The sequence below is a fragment of the Osmerus mordax genome, chromosome 27, assembly GCF_038355195.1.
Source record: "Osmerus mordax isolate fOsmMor3 chromosome 27, fOsmMor3.pri, whole genome shotgun sequence".
Classification (NCBI taxonomy): Eukaryota; Metazoa; Chordata; class Actinopteri; order Osmeriformes; family Osmeridae; genus Osmerus; species Osmerus mordax.
Window position 1 is genome coordinate 8821675 of NC_090076.1, and position 22425 is coordinate 8844099.

The 22425-nt window shown below is 44.5% G+C and overlaps 5 protein-coding genes across 6 annotated transcripts; 2 read left to right on the top strand and 3 right to left on the bottom strand.

Annotated features, from left to right (window-relative positions):
* On the top strand, nt 1–987 carry LOC136936619 (trace amine-associated receptor 13c-like). Its single transcript, XM_067230226.1, has one exon. The coding sequence runs from the start codon at nt 1–3 to the stop codon at nt 985–987; it is 987 nt and encodes a 328-aa protein (XP_067086327.1).
* A 1214-nt stretch (nt 988–2201) lies between these two features.
* tmco1 (transmembrane and coiled-coil domains 1) lies at nt 2202–4227 on the bottom strand. The gene is made up of 7 exons (XM_067230506.1): nt 4045–4227; nt 3556–3633; nt 3405–3464; nt 3266–3312; nt 3099–3166; nt 2809–2953; nt 2202–2538 (listed from the first exon to the last, which is right to left on the bottom strand). The coding sequence occupies exons 1-7, from the start codon at nt 4112–4114 to the stop codon at nt 2440–2442; spliced, it is 567 nt and encodes a 188-aa protein (XP_067086607.1). The 5' UTR covers nt 4115–4227; the 3' UTR covers nt 2202–2439.
* Nucleotides 4228–4992: 765 nt separating this feature from the next.
* Nucleotides 4993–8594, top strand: LOC136936772 (cytochrome P450 2J6-like). The gene is made up of 9 exons (XM_067230405.1): nt 4993–5199; nt 5482–5644; nt 5772–5921; nt 6042–6202; nt 6549–6725; nt 6921–7062; nt 7332–7519; nt 7789–7930; nt 8132–8594. Exons 1-9 carry the CDS (start codon nt 4993–4995, stop codon nt 8311–8313), a joined length of 1512 nt encoding a protein of 503 aa, XP_067086506.1. The 3' UTR covers nt 8314–8594.
* Nucleotides 8451–12714, bottom strand: LOC136936773 (cytochrome P450 2J4-like). The gene is made up of 10 exons (XM_067230406.1): nt 12353–12714; nt 11911–12128; nt 11551–11716; nt 11174–11323; nt 10589–10749; nt 10208–10384; nt 9661–9799; nt 9291–9478; nt 8981–9122; nt 8451–8865 (listed from the first exon to the last, which is right to left on the bottom strand). Exons 2-10 carry the CDS (start codon nt 12112–12114, stop codon nt 8690–8692), a joined length of 1503 nt encoding a protein of 500 aa, XP_067086507.1. The 5' UTR covers nt 12115–12128; nt 12353–12714; the 3' UTR covers nt 8451–8689.
* Nucleotides 12715–12867: 153 nt separating this feature from the next.
* Nucleotides 12868–21403, bottom strand: si:ch211-221n20.8 (uncharacterized protein LOC100034409 homolog). 2 transcript variants are annotated; one of them, XM_067230587.1, is made up of 22 exons: nt 21298–21403; nt 20491–20668; nt 20283–20349; nt 19924–20091; nt 19211–19336; nt 18929–19069; nt 18433–18558; nt 17803–17925; nt 17539–17661; nt 17252–17374; nt 16800–16922; nt 16427–16549; nt 16056–16181; nt 15497–15625; nt 15302–15394; nt 14959–15054; nt 14529–14624; nt 14318–14413; nt 14132–14233; nt 13921–14026; nt 13321–13437; nt 12868–13207 (listed from the first exon to the last, which is right to left on the bottom strand). In XM_067230587.1, exons 2-22 carry the CDS (start codon nt 20614–20616, stop codon nt 13129–13131), a joined length of 2409 nt encoding a protein of 802 aa, XP_067086688.1. In that variant the 5' UTR covers nt 20617–20668; nt 21298–21403; the 3' UTR covers nt 12868–13128. The 2 variants fall into 2 exon arrangements, with proteins under 2 accessions (XP_067086688.1, XP_067086689.1); XM_067230588.1 differs by having other exon boundaries at nt 20491–20654; nt 21298–21354.
* Between the last annotated feature and the right edge of the window lie 1022 nt (nt 21404–22425).

The following is a 22425-nucleotide window of genomic DNA, read 5'->3' on the forward strand; positions in this document are numbered from 1 at the left end:
ATGGAGATGGAGCACCTATCAGAAGAGGAGTACATAGCCTGCTACCCACAGGTCAACGAGTCTTGCAGGAGGCAGTACCGCTCCCGATCTGAGTCTGTGTTCATTTACACCCTGTTCTCCTCTGTGTCTCTGCTGACGGTGCTGCTCAACCTGCTGGTCCTCATCTCCATCTCCCACTTCAGGCAGCTCCACACCCCCACCAACGCCCTCGTCTTCTCCCTGGCTCTGGCCGACCTTCTGGTGGGACTGCTGGTCATGCCTGTGGAGGCCATCCGCACCGTGGAGTCCTGCTGGTACCTGGGCAGCGTGGTGTGTGCTCTGAGTCCTTACTCTGCCTACGTACTCACCTCCGCCTCCCTGGGAATCCTGGTGCTCATATCTGTAGACCGCTACATCGCTGTGTGTAAACCTCTCTTGTATCCCTCCCAGGTCACCATGAGGAGAACCTTAGTGTGTAGCACCATCAGCTGGGCTTGCTCTATTCTCTATAACACTTGGCAACTTTTCCAGCACTTAATTAACCCGGATGCCAACAACAGGTGTTTTGGGGAATGCGTAATTATCGTGAGTTACATTAATGGGATGGTTGACATTGTGGTTACATTTATTGCACCATGCTGTGTCATAATAATTCTCTACTTGAAAATATTTGTGGTGGCAATTTCTCAGGCACGAAGTCTACAAGCCAGAGTGGGATGTTCAACATCTTCTGGTGAAAAGACTTGGAGGTCTGAGAGAAAAGCAGCAAGAACTCTAGGCATAGTTGTTGTGTTTTTTCTGTTGTGTTTCACACCATATTTCTGCTGGCCTTTTTCTATAGATATTTCCTCCTTGTATTTTCTTACTTGGATCCTTCAGTTTAATTCATGTCTCAATCCTCTGATCTATGCTTTCTTTTATCCATGGTTCAAAAGAGCAATTAAACATATCTTTACTCTGAAGATACTGCAGACATCATCTTCTGAATTCAAAGTTCTGTCGGATTGATTTTAAGAGAGGGCATGTTTCAGAACATGTTTTTTTGTTTTCAATTAGAAGCTTGTTAGAGTTGTCTTTAATATATTTCATTCTGATTCAAACTGACATTTTGAATGAACTACTGTGCATCACTGATCAGAGCATGACAAGTTCACGGTACAGGCTGAATGTCACTGGGCGATCACCCATTGACACTTTCCTGATGTATGTTTAGCCTGTGTCCTGCAGCTCTCTTTCACCAACCGTCTCTGGAGGAGGGGATCCCTCACTGAATTGCTCCTCCCAAGGTTTCTTCAATTTTTTTTCCTCGAATTTGTTTTTCCTTGTCTTCCTTGAGGGTTGAGGTTGGCTGAGGGGCAGTTCTATGGGCGTATGTGAAGCCCACTGTGACATTGCTTGTAAAAGGGCGACACAAATACATTTGATTTGATGTGAAAGGGAAGAAAACTGCGGAGTGCTGTAATACTGGGGAGTAGGGGCGGGAATCTTTTGGTATCTCACCATTGGATTCAAATCGATTTTTGTGGTCACGATTCTATTTTTTATAATAAAAATAAATAAAAATATAGATATATAGATAAATTACATAATTAAAAAAAATCGATTCACATACATTTGTGAATCGATCTGAATCGCTAGCCCACTGAATTGTGATTCAAATGTGAATCTATTTCCCCCTCCCCCCCCTTCTGTGAAGTGAGTGGATGCCGCTTCTAAAGACTTACATGAGTTAAAGACTGGTGGCAGAGCAAGTATATATACAAGCATATAACGTACTAATTACAAGACTACTGCGTCTCATGTTTTCCTAGGAGTGTATCTGTCCATATGGTACAATGTATATTTGGATAAGTTAATCACAGACTTATTCTTTCGTTTGTTGTTCGTATGTTGCTTTGTCTAAGACTTTGAACCCAATGTGAATTTAATTCGGTTATTTCATATTCTTTGCAGTTCATTTTGCAATAAACGTGACACTAAACAAATGCAGAATGTATTATCAAGGGTTGCCTGGGAAGATTCAGAACTTTTTTAGCTTTGTCTTTAGTTTTCACTCACACAGTGGGAGAGCTGGAACCAGAGGAGGGTAATTTATGGACCGTGACTGGTATTACACAACACATTCCTCCCCTCAGTGTACAGTAGACTCTTATCTTGGAATAATAACAAAGTATATCTCTTCATGTAACATTATGCAAATCTGAAACAATAAGTAAGAAAGGTCAAAACAATAGCAATACTTTATTTTCAAACATATAGTTCTAAAACTTTAACAGCACCTGGTTTAAAAATGAAACAGCGAACAAAATGTTAAACAGTAGTTTGCAACTATACACAAAGACGTATTCCATCATGAGGGGCAATGGAGTGGGCTGTGATAATGAGTGGGCTATCTCTGCCGTTGGGTCAGACACTCCCTGTTGCAAAACAGGCCTGCTGAAACTGTCCACGTCCGAGGTTTTATGAGAACTTGGCTGCCTGGGGTGGGGGTCCTAGAAACCCTCCGGCCTGCTTTGTTGCTGCTCTGGACGGAGCCAGACCAAGCATTTTCTGAATGTTCTGTGGATGTCAGTTGTACAACTCATTAGCGAATCAGACAGACAACAAGCAAAGTATAATAACATGTCCCAGTTTCAACGTGAATGAATCACTGTGTGTGAATCGCTGTGTTTGTAGATGTGCGCATTTCTAACGAATTCATTAGGACATACAACAGAAATTTCAGGAGTGCACTGAAGCACGAGATTCAAGCTTCAGATCCCTTAAAAAAAAAAAAAAAAAATACAAAAATGAATATAACATAGTAATGACCAACAACACTCAAATTACCTGTCGGATAGACATCGTACAAAGGATGTAGAGGAAGATGAATGAGCAATCGGTGTAGTCCTCGCCAAGGAGGTTGCGATGGGACAGGCCCTGAACGTAGGACAACGGGACGAAGGGTAGCTTGGCAACAACTCTTCCATCAAAACTGAATCAACAGACACAAACAAAGATGATGTGTAAATAAATAGATACATTAACATGTAAAATAGATATTTAGATATATAGACAGTTTGTATGTTGGACTTTATACAGTATAAGTTAACAACTGACACAGTTCATAGTACACTCACATGGAGTTGAACATCCCCATCAATGCTGTGAAACAGAAGCCGATGGCGAACATGGACTTCATTCGCACCTAAATGAAATGATAGAGGATAGCATATTAATATAGCATTCAATCCAAAAATGAAGCTAAGACACATGGAGTCAGTCAGCCAAGCATGTTCTTCCTCACCATGGAAAGGTCTCTATTGTTGTTTTTCAGTTTCTCTTCTTGTCTCTCTGAGAAATTAATACATATAGAGTTTTAGACTAAGTTTCAATGAACAATTGCAAGAGAAAGCTGTTGATAATGTAAAATGTACAATTCTCACCTATTTTCTTCTTCTGCTGACGACCTGCTGATTCTGTGATGGTTTCCTTCTTCTTCTCCACTGATATAATCACAGATGAAATAATATCACATCTACTGTCACAAAGATAACATAAGAAGCTACTTTAAAAAAACGATCTTATGAGACTCACGTTTTTTGCTCTGCTTCTCTACCTCTGCCTTAAGTCTTTTGTATTTCTCAGTCCGATATACTAAGACCCAAGTAATACCTGTAGATGCGAAGAAAATGTTGACGTTCAGCAGTTTTACAATTTATATTATTATTACATAGTACCTTGGTCTTGAGATGTAATACATTTAAGTGGTTGATTTCCCCTCCGCCACAACATGGGTAAGTCAAAATGTTGAGGCCTGTGCGTCGTCTGCTCACCACGAGAGGGCGCTGTTCTACTTAGACTCACAAGGAAATCTAGCTACTATGTTAACTAATGTCAACCACATTGAAACGAGCTCATCCGGACCACGGCAACTCAAAGAGATCGGCAGTTAATCACAATGCTAGCCTCAATACAATTAATGCACACGTTTGGCTGATAAAAAACCATGTCTAGCAAACACTAACCCTTCTACTACTAGTAGTAGGCTAGAAGCTTTACTGCATGGTAGCAAGAACTACTTACCCTCCGCTAATAGAGCCGTGCACACAGAGATGAACACAATTAGAATTGTGTCAGGAAACATAGTGCTCATGGTTGCAAGCGATGTGTTGTCACGTTCACGTTAACTGTTATGTTAACTAATATCTAGTAGGGATAAAAGAGAGCTAGCTAACTACAACGGTAGTAAAGGGTCGAGGAGAAAAAGGTGACGAGTCTTTCCGGTACGGATAACTGGTTTCTACTATTTTTAGGGCATTTCCGGTTTTGTGGTGTCAAAATAAGAGCATGTCCTTTTTTTGTCAGAACGTATTGCCAGAGCCTGTCTAACCCTATGTGCTTTCATGAAAGCACATCGGTTTCATCATGTTTTGAATTTTCAAAGGCATTGAATACTTAATATTGACATTTAAACACCATAGAATTTATTGGTTTTGAATTCACCTCTTTAAAATAGAAATATTAATTTGTTTCAATGTAAAAAAAAAAAAAAAAATCAAGGTACAGACTTTCAAATAAATTCATATATCAATTTTAAAGTGGTGAATACAAAACCAACAAATTCGGTGTCGGCAGTTGCTTCCCATCCGCTGCTGGGCTCTTCAACAAGGCCAAGGACTCGCACTGATATAACACATAAGTCCATCCACCACCTATTTTGCACAAGTAATTTTGCACTATGCTGCCCGATTCATATCATTTTGTATCTTATCTTGTACTTTATATTCTATATTTATATCTATTTTAAATCTCATTGTTTATCTACATTGTTTAGCTTTTTTGTATATGTTTAGCTTTTTTGTATATTGTTTAGTATTTGACTTAGAGACGGAATTGGTATTAGACGGAATTGTGGTGACAGAGTGCAATGGTCAGTGACGGTAAAATCAATCGGTTTTGTTTACTTTTCCCGCCCCCAGCATATAAAAATCGTCGCCTACTGTAAGAAGATGTGAATAACGACTCCTGGCTATGGCTGCACACTCTTCTGTTTCATGGTCTTTGTTGCAGTTTGTCGGTATCCAGGGTCTACTACTGTTTATAGTGGTATTTTTGCTGTTAGCTGACTATGTCAAGAGTCGTCGACCAAGCAGATTCCCTCCAGGACCAATACCCTATCCTTTCGTGGGGAACCTGTTTTCCATTGACTTCAAAAAAGCCCATGAAAGTATCACACAGGTAGGCTTAATTGTATTATTCTAGAAACACGGTGTCTGATAATGTCGGTACTCAATAATTCGAACATTTAAAGGAAACGGTGTTACCTGTAAATCTTAACCGATTTCCAATTTGATATAATTATAAACTTATATGTGCATATTTATCCTCATAAAGATAAACATTGTCTACTTTAGACCCAGATTCACATCTTTGGTATTTGTGATCACGTTATTCCGCTGTCCATCCTACAACAACTGTCAACTTCCTAGAATTGTTTTCCGTATCATTATGTCCTGACAGCTATCTGAGAAGTATGGGGATGTATATAGTCTAAGAATGGGCGGCACGTGGACCGTGGTATTAAACGGGTTCAAGATCATCAAGGAAGCGTTGGTGACCCAAGGAGAAAGTGTGTCTGACAGACCTATGACTGCTCTTAACAATGAGGTGTCAAATAACCTGGGTGAGGAGCTTTGAAAAAATTGAAGAGGTATCAGTGGAACATATTTTGACATGGGAGAAAGTGATATCTCATCATCAAAGCGTTCATTCATCAAAAACATTTGTGATTTTGGATCTTCTGTTTCTAGGTGTTATTGGCACCAATGGACATCAATGGAAACAGCAGAGGAGATTTGCACTTTACACCCTGAAGTACTTCGGAGTGGGCAAGAAGTCATTAGAGTCTGCTATCTTGGATGAGTTTGCACATTTGTCCCAGGACATAACTGACTACAATGGTAAAGCGCTGAAGGGAATGTGGCAATAGTATTTGATCTGTACCCTTGATAGGTGGATATAAACAAACAGTTCGATGTTTAGAAGCAGACACTTGACAATTGTACTTTTCAACTCTCTAGGCAAACCCTTTGAACCACACCTGACCCTCAACAATGCTGTCTCTAATATCATCTGCACCCTGGTCTTTGGGCATCGCTTTCAGTATAGCGATAGGGGCTTTCAGAACCTGATGGCAATGTTCGACACTGCTCTTCAACTTGAAGCTTCCATATGGGTAGAGGTAAATGGCATTCGAGAACATATTACGACTGTACAGGTTTATTAAACCATACACACCTCATCGATCTACTGCAATGTATTTTGTATTTCCCAATTTTTGTGAATCTCGTGTGTGTTTGTGGGGAGTCGGTGGAGTCAGGTGGCTGAGCGGTTAGAGAGTCGGGCTAGTAATCTGAAGGTTACCGGTTCGATTCCTGGCTGTGCAAAATGACGTTGTGTCCTTGGGAAAGGCACTTCACCCTACTTGCCTCGGGGGGAATGTCCCTGTACTTTACTGTAAGTCGCTCTGGATAAGAGCGTCTGCTAAATGACTAAATGTAAATGTTTGTGTGTGATGGGGGAGGAAGCTGTACGACACGTTTCCTGTGGTGATGAGGCGTCTGCCAGGACCCCACCAGAGAGTGTTGAAGATTTGGAGTGAGGTGAAGGACTTCCTGAGGTCAGAGGTCAAGGAGCACAGGAAGGACTGGGATCCCTCTGAACCCAGGGACTACATAGACTCCTACCTGACCGAAATAGAAAAGGTGACAGACAACTAAAACAACCAAAACTAGTTGACATATTTTATGTTTGTATTATCTTAGTATAAATTATATTAATATGAAACCAACATTTTGCACTGTACGTTAGTCCATAAATAAATACATTTAGGCCTCCACATTTATTTTGCCGTACTATATAATATCAATAAGGAAATTGGATTTTATTGAATTTCCAAGTCTAAAGAGGACGTGGCCGCCAGGTTTGACGAGGAGAACCTGATCATGTGTTCTTTGGACCTGTTTGTAGCCGGGTCTGAGACCACGTCCACCACCCTTCGCTGGAGTTTCCTCTTCATGACCAAGTACCCAGAAATTCAAGGTACTAGTGATGTGTCGTTCGTGAACGATTCGTTCATTTTACTGAACGAGATTCAAAGAATCAAATCAGTAAAATGATCCGAACTTCCCATCACTACAAGGTAGAGATCCTGCAGAGCGCAGCCGACAGCGGTGCTCTGCTGTTGTTTCTCAATTACTTCCCTCTTTCTCTGTATTGCTCTTGGGACGAAGGACAGGTATAAAGACTGTGGACATGACAGGGGAAATTCTGGATGTGAGCCTTCACTATTGATCTCTGCCTTTTTATAGAGAAAGTCCAAGCTGAGCTGGATCAGGTGATAGGCCGATCCCGCCCACCAAGTATGGCAGACCGGGCTAACTTGCCCTACACTGAGGCTGTTCTCCATGAGGTCCAGAGGATGGGGAACATTGTTCCTCTTAGTCTTCCTCATATCACCAACAAGGACATTCAGCTTGGAGATTATCTGGTTCCAAAGGTAACCGATCCCCACACAGGTCAATAATAACAAAGGCAATGATAATGGTCATTTAAATACCTTCTGACCAGGTGTTAGTTAATTGCTGGTTAAAAAGCCATACATGACAGTTGGATTTAGTTAAGTGAGGCAAATATTTACATTCTATTCCCTTAGCAGATGTCTTTATCCCAAAGCAAAACACAGGCAGAAGGAATAAAAACCACGACAAGACAAATTCTAGGTTCCTCAGATTATGAACATTGATTCTAATCCAGCCTAATCCACAGGGTACTACTATTATTCCCAATCTGACGTCGGTGATGTTTGACAAAAACGAGTGGGAGACACCCTTGACCTTCAACCCTGGACACTTCCTCGACAAGGATGGCAAGTTTGCGAAGCGAACCGCATTCATCCCTTTCTCTGCTGGTAAGAACTGAATAATGTCAAGGAATATTATTACACTGATCCACTGGCTCACGATTGACAAATTAAAAGCCACTGGCTCTGGATTGGCAATTAAGTTTGCATACAGTCTGGGACACCTATCTAAACCCCCATAGAAACTATATGGTAAACAAGTAGTAGAAGCACTGTATCTGATGGTGAATCTTTCCCTCCGTTGCCTAGGGAAACGAGCGTGCCTTGGGGAGAACTTGGCCAAAATGGAGCTCTTCCTGTTCTTTACCTCCTTCATGCAGAAGTTTGCGTTCTCCATGCCCCCCGGGGTGAAGCCTGTGTTGGATTATCGCATTGGCGTCACCCTGGCACCACTCAAATATGAGATCTGTGCCACCCTGCGTGATGTGTAAAACAGTTAGAGGAGAGGAATGCCTCACAATTAACGCCACTGTATTTGCATCTTCTGTGTACTGTTTTAGGTTTCTTTTGACAGATACTATTATATATAGTAACCTTATTAATCTTAGAGGGAAAATAAATGATTAAATAATCATCAATAAACCAAGGAACGTGAATATACAGTATATATTGTATAAAATGACATCAGAGACCTGATTACATTTGATAAACTTCCTTATTTCTCCAACATTCCTTTCATCATTGCTGTAAACTGTCATTCAACTACAAATAAATGTCTATCAATTGATCGAGAGAGCAAGTAGAGTTGCATGGCCTCCACCACTCAGTTTAAACAGTCTACCTAAATAATATAAAAACAGGAAGTGTTTATCGAGCTAGGGCACAGATCTTGTAGGGCACAGGTCCGCTGGTGATGCCCAATTCGCTTGTCAAGTCTAGCTGGCAGCCGTCTGGGGCCTGGAAGGAGAAGCGCTGGAACAGGGAGGTGAAGAACAGGAACAGCTCCATCCTGGCCAGCTGCTCACCTGGACACATTCTCTTACCTGGGTAGAGGAGAGGCGAGGGAACACACACACACAAGCGTTATATTAAGCTATTTGGAAAGGTGAATATTGTGGAATTATTGTAAAACAATAATGGAAGATCTGGATACCATACCTATCGAAAAAGGGATGAAATTATCTCTTTTGACAAAGTGCCCCTTGTTATCCAGGAAATGTCCAGGATTAAACTGATCAGGAGCAGCGTACTCACTCCTGTCTTCTAATATAGGTTTCAACAACGGCAAAATCATCACCCCCTGAACAGAGGAATTCACTTATCAAAAATGGCAGCATTTATCTTCAGTTAAACGTGTTCTACACACTAAACTTAAAAAAAACAACTTAATGTGATCCTACACTCACTTCATAACTAAATGGGTTCATTGTCGATATTAGGCCAATTAGCACTTCTTCCACACACCCACCTTTGGGATGACATACCCAGCCACAGTTGTGTCCTTGTTGGCCACACTGGGGGGAGTGAAGGGGACAATGTTACCAAACCTCTGGATCTCGTGGATGACAGCGTAGGTATACGGCATTTTGACTCTGTCGTCCATGGAGGGCAGGCGAGACTGTCCTACGACATGATCAATCTCTGCGTGGACTTTGTCTTTGGGGAAGAGAAAGATACCAGTCTTAACAGGTTTTTCATTTATAACGCAGAAACTTTATAGAGCAGATGCAGTTTATGGGGAGGATTTGAACCTGAGCTACCACTGAGCTATACCGACCATTTCATAATTCGCATAAGCGGCTTCAACATTATTAACATTAAGGTGCATGTCTTTCTACCTTGTATCTCTGGGTATTTGGTCATGTAGAGGATTGCCCAGCGGAGGGTGGTAGATGTGGTTTCTGTCCCGGCCCCGAACAGATCCACCACACAGAAGAGGAGATTCTCCTCAGTGAAGCCAGCGCTCTCGTCTTTATTCTGAAGGGGGAGATCAACGTCATGGGATCTCTCCGGGTTTTGAGGAAAACCCAAGTCAAGATGTTAATCCCAATGTCGAACCTCTAGTCAAGTTCCTATGACTTAACCCTTGTGTTATCTTCGGGTCATTCTGACCCATCAGTCATTGTGACCCACCGTCGTATTGCGACAGATTTACCGCATACAAAGACAAAGTGAAGCATTTTCTTTTAACAGCTAGGCTGTCTCAGACCCCCCACATTGCAAAGGTTAAAATAAAATTATTTTAATTTGTTTTTGTATTGGGTAAAATTGGGTAAACACAACGATGGTTCGTTATGAACCTTTGGGTCATGTGACCCGAAGGCAGCACGAGGGTTAAGATAGAGGATCACTAAAGGAGTTTCTGTCAGAAACAACGACTCCAACCTTCTCTATCTCGTTGAGGTAACAGTCGATGTAGTCCCTGGGGTCGGAGGGGTTCTTATCCTCCCTGTGCTTCTTCACCTCTGCTCTGATGAACTCTTTGACCTTCTGGAGTTGGGCGAAGACAGTATGGTGTTTGCCAGGTAGGTAGGACATCACCGTGGGGAACTGGTTATACATCTATCAACAAAGGAGAATTAAAACGTTTATTTGATTTTTTTAAAAAGCAAACAAATGCCACACACAATTATTTACGCGGAGATTGAATAGAGATATAGAATAAGATATAGAATTGTCAGAAATAATCGTTGTAAATTATAATAAAACACAGAAACCAAAACTACCAAGGAATAACTGATTTGCTGTCACTGTGAATAACCCTACCCGACCACAGAACGTAGCAGGAAGTTGTAGAACATCATCGGCGCACTTCATCATGTGATGAAAGTACTGGTCATTGTATTCAAACCTGCGGCCAAAAACTAGGGTACATATTATGTTGGCCACAGCATTGTTGGTTACGTGATGAGGGTTGAAAGGCAGGCCTGGAACCAAGAAATAGTTGGGACAGAGTTATTCACACCGCCAATAATAAGCAGTTAGTCTGTAGAGTAAAACATATGATTGAAAAAACTACAACAAAGAACAGAGTGTGAGGAGATTGTGTGAAGTATATTTTTTACTGTTGCTTGCTTTTCTACAGGTACACTTGCACTTATAGAGATTCATGTTGTTTAATTGTAACTTGTTTAACTACATGCTCTTGTGGTTCTTCCCTTTGGCACTTATTTTGGTTGTTCACAATATGTGCTTCATGTTTTGGCTACCCGCAATGTTTTTGGGGCTATCTTGTTGTTATTATCAGTGACCTATGCTCTTTGTAAAGCTCTCCTTTGGAAGTCGCTTTGGATAAAAGCGTCTGCTAAATGAATAAATATAAATGTAAAATGTGAAGTCTATGAACCTCACCTCTCTCTGCCAGGTAAGCGTCACACAGAACCTGGCTCTCCTGAAGGATGGAGTCTTCCAGGGTTTTCTTGCCCACACCAAAGTACTTGAGTGTGGACAGGGCAAATCGTCTCTGCTGCCTCCACATGTGTCCACTGGAGGAGATGAGGCCTAGCCAGAGAGACACATGCAGCACATTTACATTTAGTCATTTAGCAGACGCTCTTATCCAGAGCGACTTACAGTAAGTACAAGGACATTCCCCCCGGGCAACGTTGTGTTGCACGGCCGGGAGTCGAACCGGCAACCTTCTGATTACTAGCCCGATTCCCTAACCACTCAGCCATCTGCCATCCATATAGTATGTAGGCAGACATGGCGCCCTGTGTCCACATTACCTAGACCTTTGCTGAGCCTGTCATTCAGGGGGTAAGAGGGGCGATCGGTGAAGGCCTCTGCCTGCTCTACGAAGGCCTCTCTGAATCCTTTCAGGCCTGAAAGGAGCACACAGGGGTTTCCTCCGCCCAGGTCGAGGCTGGACACATCTCCGTAGGTTACTGCAAGCTTGACGACACATAACATACACATTTGTCCACTGTGCACTTTGGGCAATTATCACAAAGGTAACTGTACAGGCAACTGCAAAGTATTTCAGACAAAAGTATGTGTCTGTATCTATGTACACATTTCAATCTACTAAGTGGACTGATAAATGACATAGTATTACTTAACTATAGCAGTCCTTTATCACTCCTTACCTTCTTACAGGATCCAATTGGGTCCATGATGTTGATATTGAGAACGTTTCCAATAAAAGGGAGGGGCAAAGGGCCAGGAGGGTAGTTCTTTGGAGGAAGGTTGTTTAAATACTTCACCACTAACAGAACCAATAGGAAGAGTAGAACCCCTTGGGTGTCAATCCACTGGCTAATCAGGGAGTTGAAGACCTCGAATACGGCCATAATTCTTGAGCCCTCTGAAACCACAGTGGATGTTGCTGAGCACCGTCTATAACTTTTACAACTGCAACAACTGTATTACTTGTAATTTATACAATCATGCACATTGGAAATGTATATTGTGTAAACAAATGAAATGCTTCGAAAGAGTAGACGAGAGCAATACTATGTGTGGACTTCTCCAATGTAAACATTAGCACTTCCTTGTACATTACATTAAGTATAGGTAAAGGTTACTTACGTAAGGCTGTGTGTAAATCAGGCGTCTTTGGTTTTATCAGACTACAAATAGAGTTACTAGGCTGGGGTAGCGTATAGGCTACACGAAGTTGTTAACTACACAGAAAAACTATCGGAGGCAGCGTGTTTGTGTTTATGTTGGCTGCTGAATTATGAAGTTACGCAAGCTTGTTTTACAAAGTCCATTGATAAAAGACGAAAATATACCCACAGAGGTGACTGCCCTCAATAACACTTGGCCTCAAAAAGTCTTCGCAAACTCCAATTTAGAAGAACTTAGAAGGTCGCTAACCATCTACATCGCCTCAAAGTTAATATTTGATAAACTAAAGTATAACTCTTAACTTTCTCCCACTTTCGATGATGATTTTTATGACGCTAGCGATTTCCTTCGACTTCATGTATCGCTGCAAAGAGCAAAATCTCAGCTATTCTGGAGCGACCTTCATCATCAATGTCATCCAGTTGACTATTATGACAACCACATGAATAAAACAGAACACAACCTTTTTTCACGTTCAGCTGCCTTTACTTAGTATACACGTTACAAAACAATTCACTCTGAGGCTTATGGCTCACAGAAAACCTTGGTTAACACACTTAATGATGCAGTCTCTTATGGGAGCGATTAGACTCTTATGTCATTCACTGCAGCCTGGCTAGAGGCTGGCTTGATGGGGTTTTATATAATCGTCTCTGTTGGAGCCCAACACCGTGGAGTTTCACCAGAGCTTGAGAACAAGATGGCGTAGATCTGGTGAAGACCATACAGACTGTTCATCTGCCTTTCTTCTCTGGACACTGGATCTTGTAACCCACTCTGTAGGCTTGGACATACACACGAGCCTGATTGATCCTGCAACACACACACACACACGAGGGAGTGAGTGTTAGTCTCTTACGCGTGCGTATGTTCGGCAGTGTCTAAGAGAGTGTGTGTGAGTGGGTGAACACGCATGTTATTTCCACCTGTACTTGGTGCAAAGCTGAACTCCCAGAGGTCCACAGCGGTCCACATAGCTCTCCCTCACTCCTTTCCTGACCGCCCGGGCCATGCTGACTGTCATGGTGACCACAGGACATGTTCTGACACACACAGACCCCCCCCCCCCACACACACACACACAGACCCACACACACCAAACAGGTCAGCACTACAGAAATATGAACTTAACCCTTGTGTTATCTTCGGGTCATTCTGACCCATCAGTCATTGTGACTCACCGTCGTATTGCGACAAATTTACCTCATACAAAAACAAAGTGAAGCATTTTCTTTTAACTGTCGGGCTGTCTCAGACCCCCCACATTGGAATGGTTAAAAGAAAATAATTTTTATTTGTTTTTGTATTGGGTAAAATTGGGTAAACACAACGATGGTTCGTTATGAACCTTTGGGTCATATGACCCGAAGGCAGCACGAGGGTTAACATGTCTTTCATGGTTGTTGAATATATTGTTCATGGGAGAGAAAGAATCACAGAGATAATCATCATTACAAGAGTGAGGAAAGCTCCGGAAAAGCCTGGCTGTGTTGTGTGTAGTCGGTTGGTGATGGGTTGGTGCTTACAGTCTCTCGCAGCGATGCCCCACTGTGCCCTCAGGGCATGTGCACGTGTTGTGAGGACTGCAGGCGGCGCCGTGTTGGCAAGGGGGCACACACGGCGTGATGATCGCTACGACAACAACACAATGAAGGCTTGACGCCCAAACTCGTCGGTTTGACATCATCTATCATCCATGTTATACAAACACCATGAAACCCTGTCTCACACGCTGACCTGTCTCACAGAAACCTCCGGAAAACCCACTGGGACAACGGCATCTGTTGAGGCCCACACAAACACCACCATTCTTACAAGCTTTGTGGCACAGCACAGGTTCTGAGAGCAAGAGAAAACACACTCAGATAACCGGCCAACCATGTAATTCTGTTCCCAGATTACCACTAGAGGGCAGTGTCTCACCTATCTGGCAATGCGTTCCTTGCCAACCTTCCACACATATACATTTGTTGACATCCACACACCTTCCTCCATTCTGACAGGACGGCGTGCAGAGGGCTGAAATTACACACACACGCACACATTCGGCGGACATTTTAACGATTCACCGTGCAGGAGACTACTTCGAGTGAGGTCACATGCTGTCTCGAGGGTTTGGGGGTCCGGTACTCACGGGAAAGGCACTGGGTACCGCTGTAATCAGAGGGACACTGGCAGGTGTCTGGACCAACACAGCGCCCCCCGTTGGCACAAGGCTGCTCACACACCGCTGAGAGACCGGAAGAGGTTGGGAGGTTGGTGAGAGAAATAATAAACTTAAACGTTCCTATTCTGGGAGTCAGGTGGCTGAGCGGTTAGGGAATGGGGCTAGTAATCAGAAGGTTGCCGGTTCGATTCCTGTGACGTGCCAAATGACGCTATGTCCTTGGGCAAGGCACTTAACCTTACTTGTCTCGGGGGAATGTCCCTGTACTTACTTTAAGTCGCTTTGGAGAAGAGCGTCTGCTAAGTCGCTCTGGAGAAGAGCGTCTGCTAAATGTAAATGTAATCCCTACGAGGTGAAAGTGAGATGTGCGGGCAGGGCGTGCCAGGTGCCAGGTTACCTGTGTGGCAGCCGCTTCCACTCCAGCCGGTGGAACACTGACACATGTTCCAGCGCATGCAGGTGCCCCCGTGAGCACAGGGTGGAGAGCAACTGGCTGGAACACAGAACACACACACCTTGTTTACCTGTCAGTACTACTAACACCTTAAGAGGGCGCCGTTGAGCAGTATTACTAATACCTGGTTAATGTTCATCCTATTCACACACACGTATGCACAAATCAAATACAATTTTATTGATATATCCCTTTTTACAGGCATTTTCAGTGTCCTTCACAAATGCCCACACATCCCAAACCTACAGTATAACCAACCTGTGCACAAGCACGGACACCTATGTACCTGAGCAACCAGCTCCAGGGTAACCTGCCGGACAGTCACAGGTGTTTGGGGCTACGCACACGCCATAGTTCTGACACAGGGGATTGCATATGGCTGGAGGCGCAAGGAGGAGGGGGGAAGGTCAAAGGTGAAACAGGATGTGTGAATGAACTTCAGGTGAACTTGTGAGAGTTGGTCCGGGAAAGACAGACTCACGCTTGCACTTTGTGAGGTCATCGGTGCGAGACTCATAGCCCTCCCTACAGGAGCAGTTGAACCCTCCTGGGTGATTCATACACAGCTGCTCACAGCCACCATTGGTGAAGTCCCCACACTCATCCACATCTGAGGGAGACGGATGGTGAGAAAGGGTGAGAGAGAGCGATAGAAAGAGAAATAAAGTGAAATGGAGAAAGAGACAAATAGAGAGAAAGAGAAACAATGCGCAAATTCGAATTAGCCATGATCACGCAAGCACATGCATCGACGCGTGGGGGGAAAAGTTGTGGACCTAGCGAGCGAGCCGTGGAGCTGCTCGATCTCAGCTAACAAGGAGTCAGGTGGCTGAGCGGTGAGGGAATCGGGTTAGTAATCCGAAGGTTGCCAATTCGATTCCCGGTCATGCCAACTGACGTTGTGTCCTTGGGCAAGGCACTTCACCCTACTTGCCTCGGGGGAATGTCCCTGTACTTACTGTAAGTCGCTCTGGATAAGAGCGTCTGCTAAATGACTAAATGTAAATGTTACAAACAGCTGGGTGGAAACTTCCTCTCACCCAGACAGCTCCTCCGGTCAGGTGCCAGTTCCCAGCCTGCCTTGCAGCTGCAGTAGAGGCGTCCCTCCGCGCGCACGGTACACACATGGTCGCAGCCGCCGTTTCTCAGGTCACATGACGTCACATCTACCAGGAAACCACCCCCCCCCCCCACTTGTGACATCATACGCTCACCACCAAAGTCGTGGCGTTTATCCTTCGACCGATTGCTTCTTTTTAAAATGAAATCAGTATTTGTCACAGACTCAAATAAAGATTGAACATGGTTATGCAATTACACACCTCACACATACCTTACACACACACTGAGGTACACACCTCACACACGCACACATCTTGCACACACACTGAGGTGCAAGTGGGTTACGTACTGACACAGGAGAGGTTGTCTGGGCCCAGCAGGAGAGGGGGGGGGCAGTAACAGGCGTGTCCTCCAGGGGTGTTTATGCAGTCGTGAGAGCACCCCCCCTTCTGAAGCTTACACTCATCAATATCTATACAGAGACACAGACACAAAACCACACACACACGTACATTATCAAGTGACAGAGTTACTACACAGCGGTATCGCTCATTGTTAGAGCATTTGACTGCAGATCAAGAACTCACATATTCAAATCACCCCCCTGTACCATACGTCACTTTGGAGAAAAGCATCTACTAAATGAATACATTACTTTTTGCAAGGCTGCTTAATTTCAATCGAGTGTCAGGATAACTGGTTCTTGGCCGGTTGGTACTGACCGACACAGCTGTGTCCGTCGATGTGTAGCTGGTAACCAGGACGACACGAGCAGAGGAAGGAGCCGTGAGTGTTGGCGCACAGCTGCTCACAAGTCCCGTTCCTCGTCACACACTCGTCCACATCTGGGGAGCAGGAGGCAGAGGAGGGGTCACACGGGTTCATCAGACATCCAGGATGACTGATGATGTTGGAAACTTCATGTAAGATGCTACAGGAAGTGATGCAAGTGGCCTGTTTATCTTGACTCCCGTCGCTGCTGCTGCTGGTGTTTAACCGTGTTCTTGGGTTTGAGGAAGGATCGTTTTAACCGTTATTAAATGTTTGATTACTGATACATTACTGACAGGATTATTTATTTTTTACATCTTTAAATGTCCTTTTGTTCGTCTTTTTTTGTGTTAAGACTTTCCGTGTGGAAGGCAAGAAGGGTTTACAGTTTACGGTTGTTTACCTGTACAGTTGTGTCCATCCTGGGCCAGCTGGTATCCCGTGTCACACAGGCAGCTGTACCCCCCGGGCTCGTTAGTGCAGTTGTGCTCACAATGACCGTTCCCCAACGCACACTCATCCACATCTGAAACCATGACAATCCCTAGGTCACCTCCAAAGGATTTACAACAGCCCAGAGCCAACCAAACAATGCACACATCCCCACAAACACAACATCTCACCACATCCCCCCACACACACACAACACCTCACCACATCCCCACACACACACCCCACCTGCTCACCTACCGTAACAGGAGTGGCCGTCCCCGTTGAACCCCTGGTAGCACTGGCAGAAGTAAGAACCAATGATGTTCCCACAGTGAGCGTTGATGTCACAGCCGTGACGGCCAGACGTGCACTCGTTTTCGTCTGCGGGGAGCGGGAACGGGAAAAGAAGAGAGAGACAGACAGTAGAAAAAAACATTCTCATTTATTCTTCTACTTATTCTCCCCCCCCCCCCCCTGGGAAACTCGAAGTAAAAATCGAACACGGTTCCGCCAGTTCTTCACCTTCGCAGTATGTGCCGTCACCACGGTAACCCCGCTGGCAAACGCATTTGTAACTCCCGAGGGTGTTCTCACACACGCCCTTACCGACACACACATCTGGGCTAGCCTTGCACTCGTCCACGTCTGTGAAGGACATCAGACGAAGGCAAACGTTGAAACGACGGCTTTAAAGCTGCCCTAAAAACCAGTACGAAAGCTCAACATTTCAAACCGACGCCGTACCTTGGCACACTGTGTAGTCTGGACACACATGACCTGAGCGAGACGTTTCAGGAAGCAGGAAAAGGAGGGCCGACGAGATGGAGAGAGGAGACGGAAATACAGGCAACAGATGCAGCAAAGCAGTGGGGTTAAAGCATAGTGATCCAGCCAAGCCTCAATCCTACCTAACAGGGAGTCAGGTGGCTGAGCGGTTAGAGAATCGGGCTAGTAACCAGAAGGTCGCTGGTTCGATTCCCAGCCATGCCACATGACGTTGTGTCCTTGGGCAAGGCACTTCACCCTACTTGCCTCGGGGGGAATGTCCCTGTACTTACTGTAAGTCACTCTGGATAAGAGCGTCTGCTAAATGACTGAATGTAAATGTAATGTACCCCCCGTCGTGACACACAGCAGCCCCGGGAGACGTACCCACGCAGGCCGGAGCCTCGGCTCTGAAGCCGGCTTGGCACTGACAGCGGAAGCTTCCGGGGGTGTTCACACACACGTTGCCCAGCTCCCGGCGACACTGCTCCTCAAAACTGCACTCGTCCACATCTGAGGGGAAAACGAGAGACAAGAGGGAAACAGAAAACTTGTACACGCATTTACTTCCTTTCATCTTGGAACCACACTCACGGTATCACACATTGCTTCGCCCCCATTATGCTGTTCCTACTACAAACACACACACACACACACTAAGGAATCATGTAGGGGGAGTCAGATGGCTGAGCGGTGAGGGAGTCGGGCTAGTAATCTGAAGGTTGCCAGTTCGATACCCGGCCGTGTCAATTGACGTTGTGTCCTTGGGTAAGGCACTTCACCCTACTTGCCTCGGGGGGAATGTCCCTGTACTTACTGTAAGTCGCTCTGGATAAATCTGCTAAATGTCTGCTAAATGACTAAATGTAAACGTAGGCCTCACCCACACAGCTCTTTCCATTCAAGGCCATGACGTATCCAGTTGGGCAGGAGCAGGAGAAGGAGCCTGGGCTGTTCGTACACTGTGCCTCATGGCCGCAGGCCTGCAGCCCTGTTATCACAGCCAGCGCACACTCGTCTACATCTGCAACACACACACACACACACACACACCAGAGACCCACACAAGCACACACACTTACACACCCTCCACAGTCAATGCATGCATTATAACCCAAGTCTTAACAGACTCACTCGAGCAGGAACGTGTTGCACACACACTTACCCTGACATCCCTCTGGGCCCATCAGGTAACCACGGAGACAGCTGCACAGGTAAGAACCAGGTGTGTTTGTGCAGTTGGCGTGGAGACCGCATGGACCTGGTCCATCCCCTTTACACTCATCAATATCTGGGAGAAAGTTTTAAAAAGTACACTTGGCATGGTTGAAACAGACGTAGAAACTGACATGAAACAGAGTTAGCCGACAGAATTGGTTTCATTTAATTGATATGGTACCACAGTTCACAATTGTGTCACCATGACGTCCGTACCACATTAGCTAGACCAGTTCTCAACCCTGGTCCTCAAGTACCCCCTGTCCTGCATGTTTTAGATGTTTCCCTGCTCCAACACACCTGATTCAAATGAATGGTCGTTACCAGGCTTCTGCATAACTACATAACGACCCATTTATTTGAATCAGGTGTGTTGGAGCAGGGAAACATCTAAAACATGCAGGACAGGGGGTACTTGGGAGTCAGGTGGCTGAGCGGTGAGGGAATCGGGCTAGTAATCCGAAGGTTGCCAGTTCGATTCCCGGTCATGCCAACTGACGTTGTGTCCTTGGGCAAGGCACTTCACCCTACTTGCCTCGGGGGGAATGTCCCTGTACTTACTGTAAGTCGCTCTGGATAAGAGCGTCTGCTAAATGACTAAATGTAAATGTACTTGAGGACCAGGGTTGAGAACCACTGAGCTAGACCACGTAGACTCACCATGACACTCTGCTGCCCCCTGCTGGTTGAATCCCACAGCGCACGTACAGTTGTCTCCGATCTGCACCATGCCTAGAGGACACATGCAGCCTGCATCTCCCCTCACCAACACCAGACTTCCTGGGCATGGGGAGGTAGGCGCTGGGGGTGCCGTGGTCGTGAGGGGGGCTGTGGGGCAGGACAGACAAACAGATGACGATATAACAGGATGTAACAAATGCAAAGAGGAAATAGGCTACATATTGGCAGAGGAAGCAACTGGGCATTAAGTCTTGCACGGATATAGAAGATGTAAATAAATACATGTGAATGACCATAAATATATAATAAAACTGTCACTTTCACGCTCGTCAACTCACTTGCGGTTGTCGTGTTTCCCTGCGCGACTTCAGTGACGTTCACTATAGCATTCTCGATCTGTAGACTCTGAGTTAACAGTTAACAGGGAGTGAGCTATGGCATCAACTCGGTAAAGGAAACACAAACTGTCATATAAACACACAGATCTGTCGTAAACATGAACCCGGTCTCACCCCCCAGAACGTGGGGCCTGGGAGTTCAACTGACCTGACTTTTGAAGACTTCTAGCCCTGAATGTTTTAAGACCTCGTTGTCGCCGTGGGGGGTGGTGAGGGGCTCTGCGACTGACAAGGCCAGGAAAAACGCCACCAGGTAGATAGGAAGGAGGGCCATGACTTCCAGACACAGACGGCCCACTTCTGAGAATCACGCTGTGAAGAAACCCCTGATTTAGAGCAAGGTTAGAAAAAAACATGACTGAAAGTTTTTTTTTTTTTACATAAGCCTACACGTATGTTCAACACACATGTTCAAGTAAAGTTTGCTGTTTTGTCTTTTTATACAGTAATTTAGTGTTAAGGCATCTTTAAAATATAGACTTCAAACGGGCCTACATACAGCAACAAGAAACAATACGGCAGACTGATCTGACCGATAAAACACAGTCATGGTTTCTTGTCCAAACACGTAGAGCCATGAGACAAGACTGTTATTATCCATCTCCATGCCCTGGGCTTTCGGGGGGGGGGGGGGGGGAACAAAAGAAACTTTTACAATTTCAGATAGTGTAGGTATAAGGTGGAAGTGGAGCTTTCTATTAAAATGTTCATGCGTGCGCATAACTCACTTTTAAAAACACGCATTACAAATCCTACCTGTTCGAATAATAATCAAGTTCCATGAGCTTCTACGTGCTACAGGTTTATCTCAAATTGCGCAGGATGAATCTTAGGCTTTCTTTAGTTTTATGGAGGTGTGATTTCAAACCGTTAGGCCTACTTTGTATTTGCACAAAAACGAACTGTTGTATGTTAAAGAATACATCCGACATGCAAAGAAATTTAAATTGCTTACCTATAATAGATGTCTTCTGGACTGTAAACATAAAAGGGGCTTCTCAGTCATCTAAGCTAGACAAAAAAAGTCGACATGCCGAATGCGCTTCTTCCACGGTCTCCAGATGCTCGACTGCGAGATGTTTTCTCTGCGAGCCAATCACGACCTAAGGGGCCGAGCTGTGATGACCACACATCCTGTTGGAATTCTGAATTTCCCATTCCAGTCCCAGACTAACGCTTCCAGCCAGGGAAAACAACTCGACCCGATCTGTCTTCCACTCGTTCCGTGTCCTTTGCTTGACTCGGGTCGAGGAGGTCATAAACTACTGAGACAGGGAGGTGGGTCAACTGAGGTTTGGCCAAAACAACCAAACTTCATTTTACCCACCAACGTTCCACTTCTCTCAAGTTAAACCACGGCATTACATTTTAGTGCGTCAGTTTGCTAAAATATGAAGATACATTATATGTTGTCAAGAAATACACTTATGAGGATATAATCTAAACAAAAGTCGTTTTAAAGTGGGCGCCACCGTCGCCACAGGATAGACATTTGATCTCACAGTAGGTAATGTTGGGTCAATGCAAACGATGTGTTAAAGTCCATAATCTAAAATTTCTCTCACTAAACACAACGTTACGGTGTTAATAATTACATTACGCCATTATAAATCACATATAGCTTTAATACAATGTTTTTCACAATCGAATAATCGCTACAAATAGGCTTACCATACTGTAATATAGCCCTGATGGCACATTTTTATTGCACAAACCAAGTAAGACACAAGCTTTCATAAATGACTGTAATTTGTATGTATTTGTCTATGCTTGGAAAAGACTTAGGCGTACACACCACTAGACATCAAATTAAAGGACCCCACAGGGCCTCTGGTTTCTAAGGCATTAAAACATTGGTTGACACAGCAAGAGGCACTAGAGCGTCAACCTACTGACCCACACGAACCTACAGAGAAAACGTTTATACAATTTCCTTAAATCCCATTCAATTCTTATCTTCATCTCCACAAAATATCAATAATTGTGCACATTAATTCAAGTGTTTAAAGTAATTTTCCTATCAACCCATTCAATCATTTTATAAGATCATACATTTGGGGTTGGACAGAGCCCTCCTATGGAT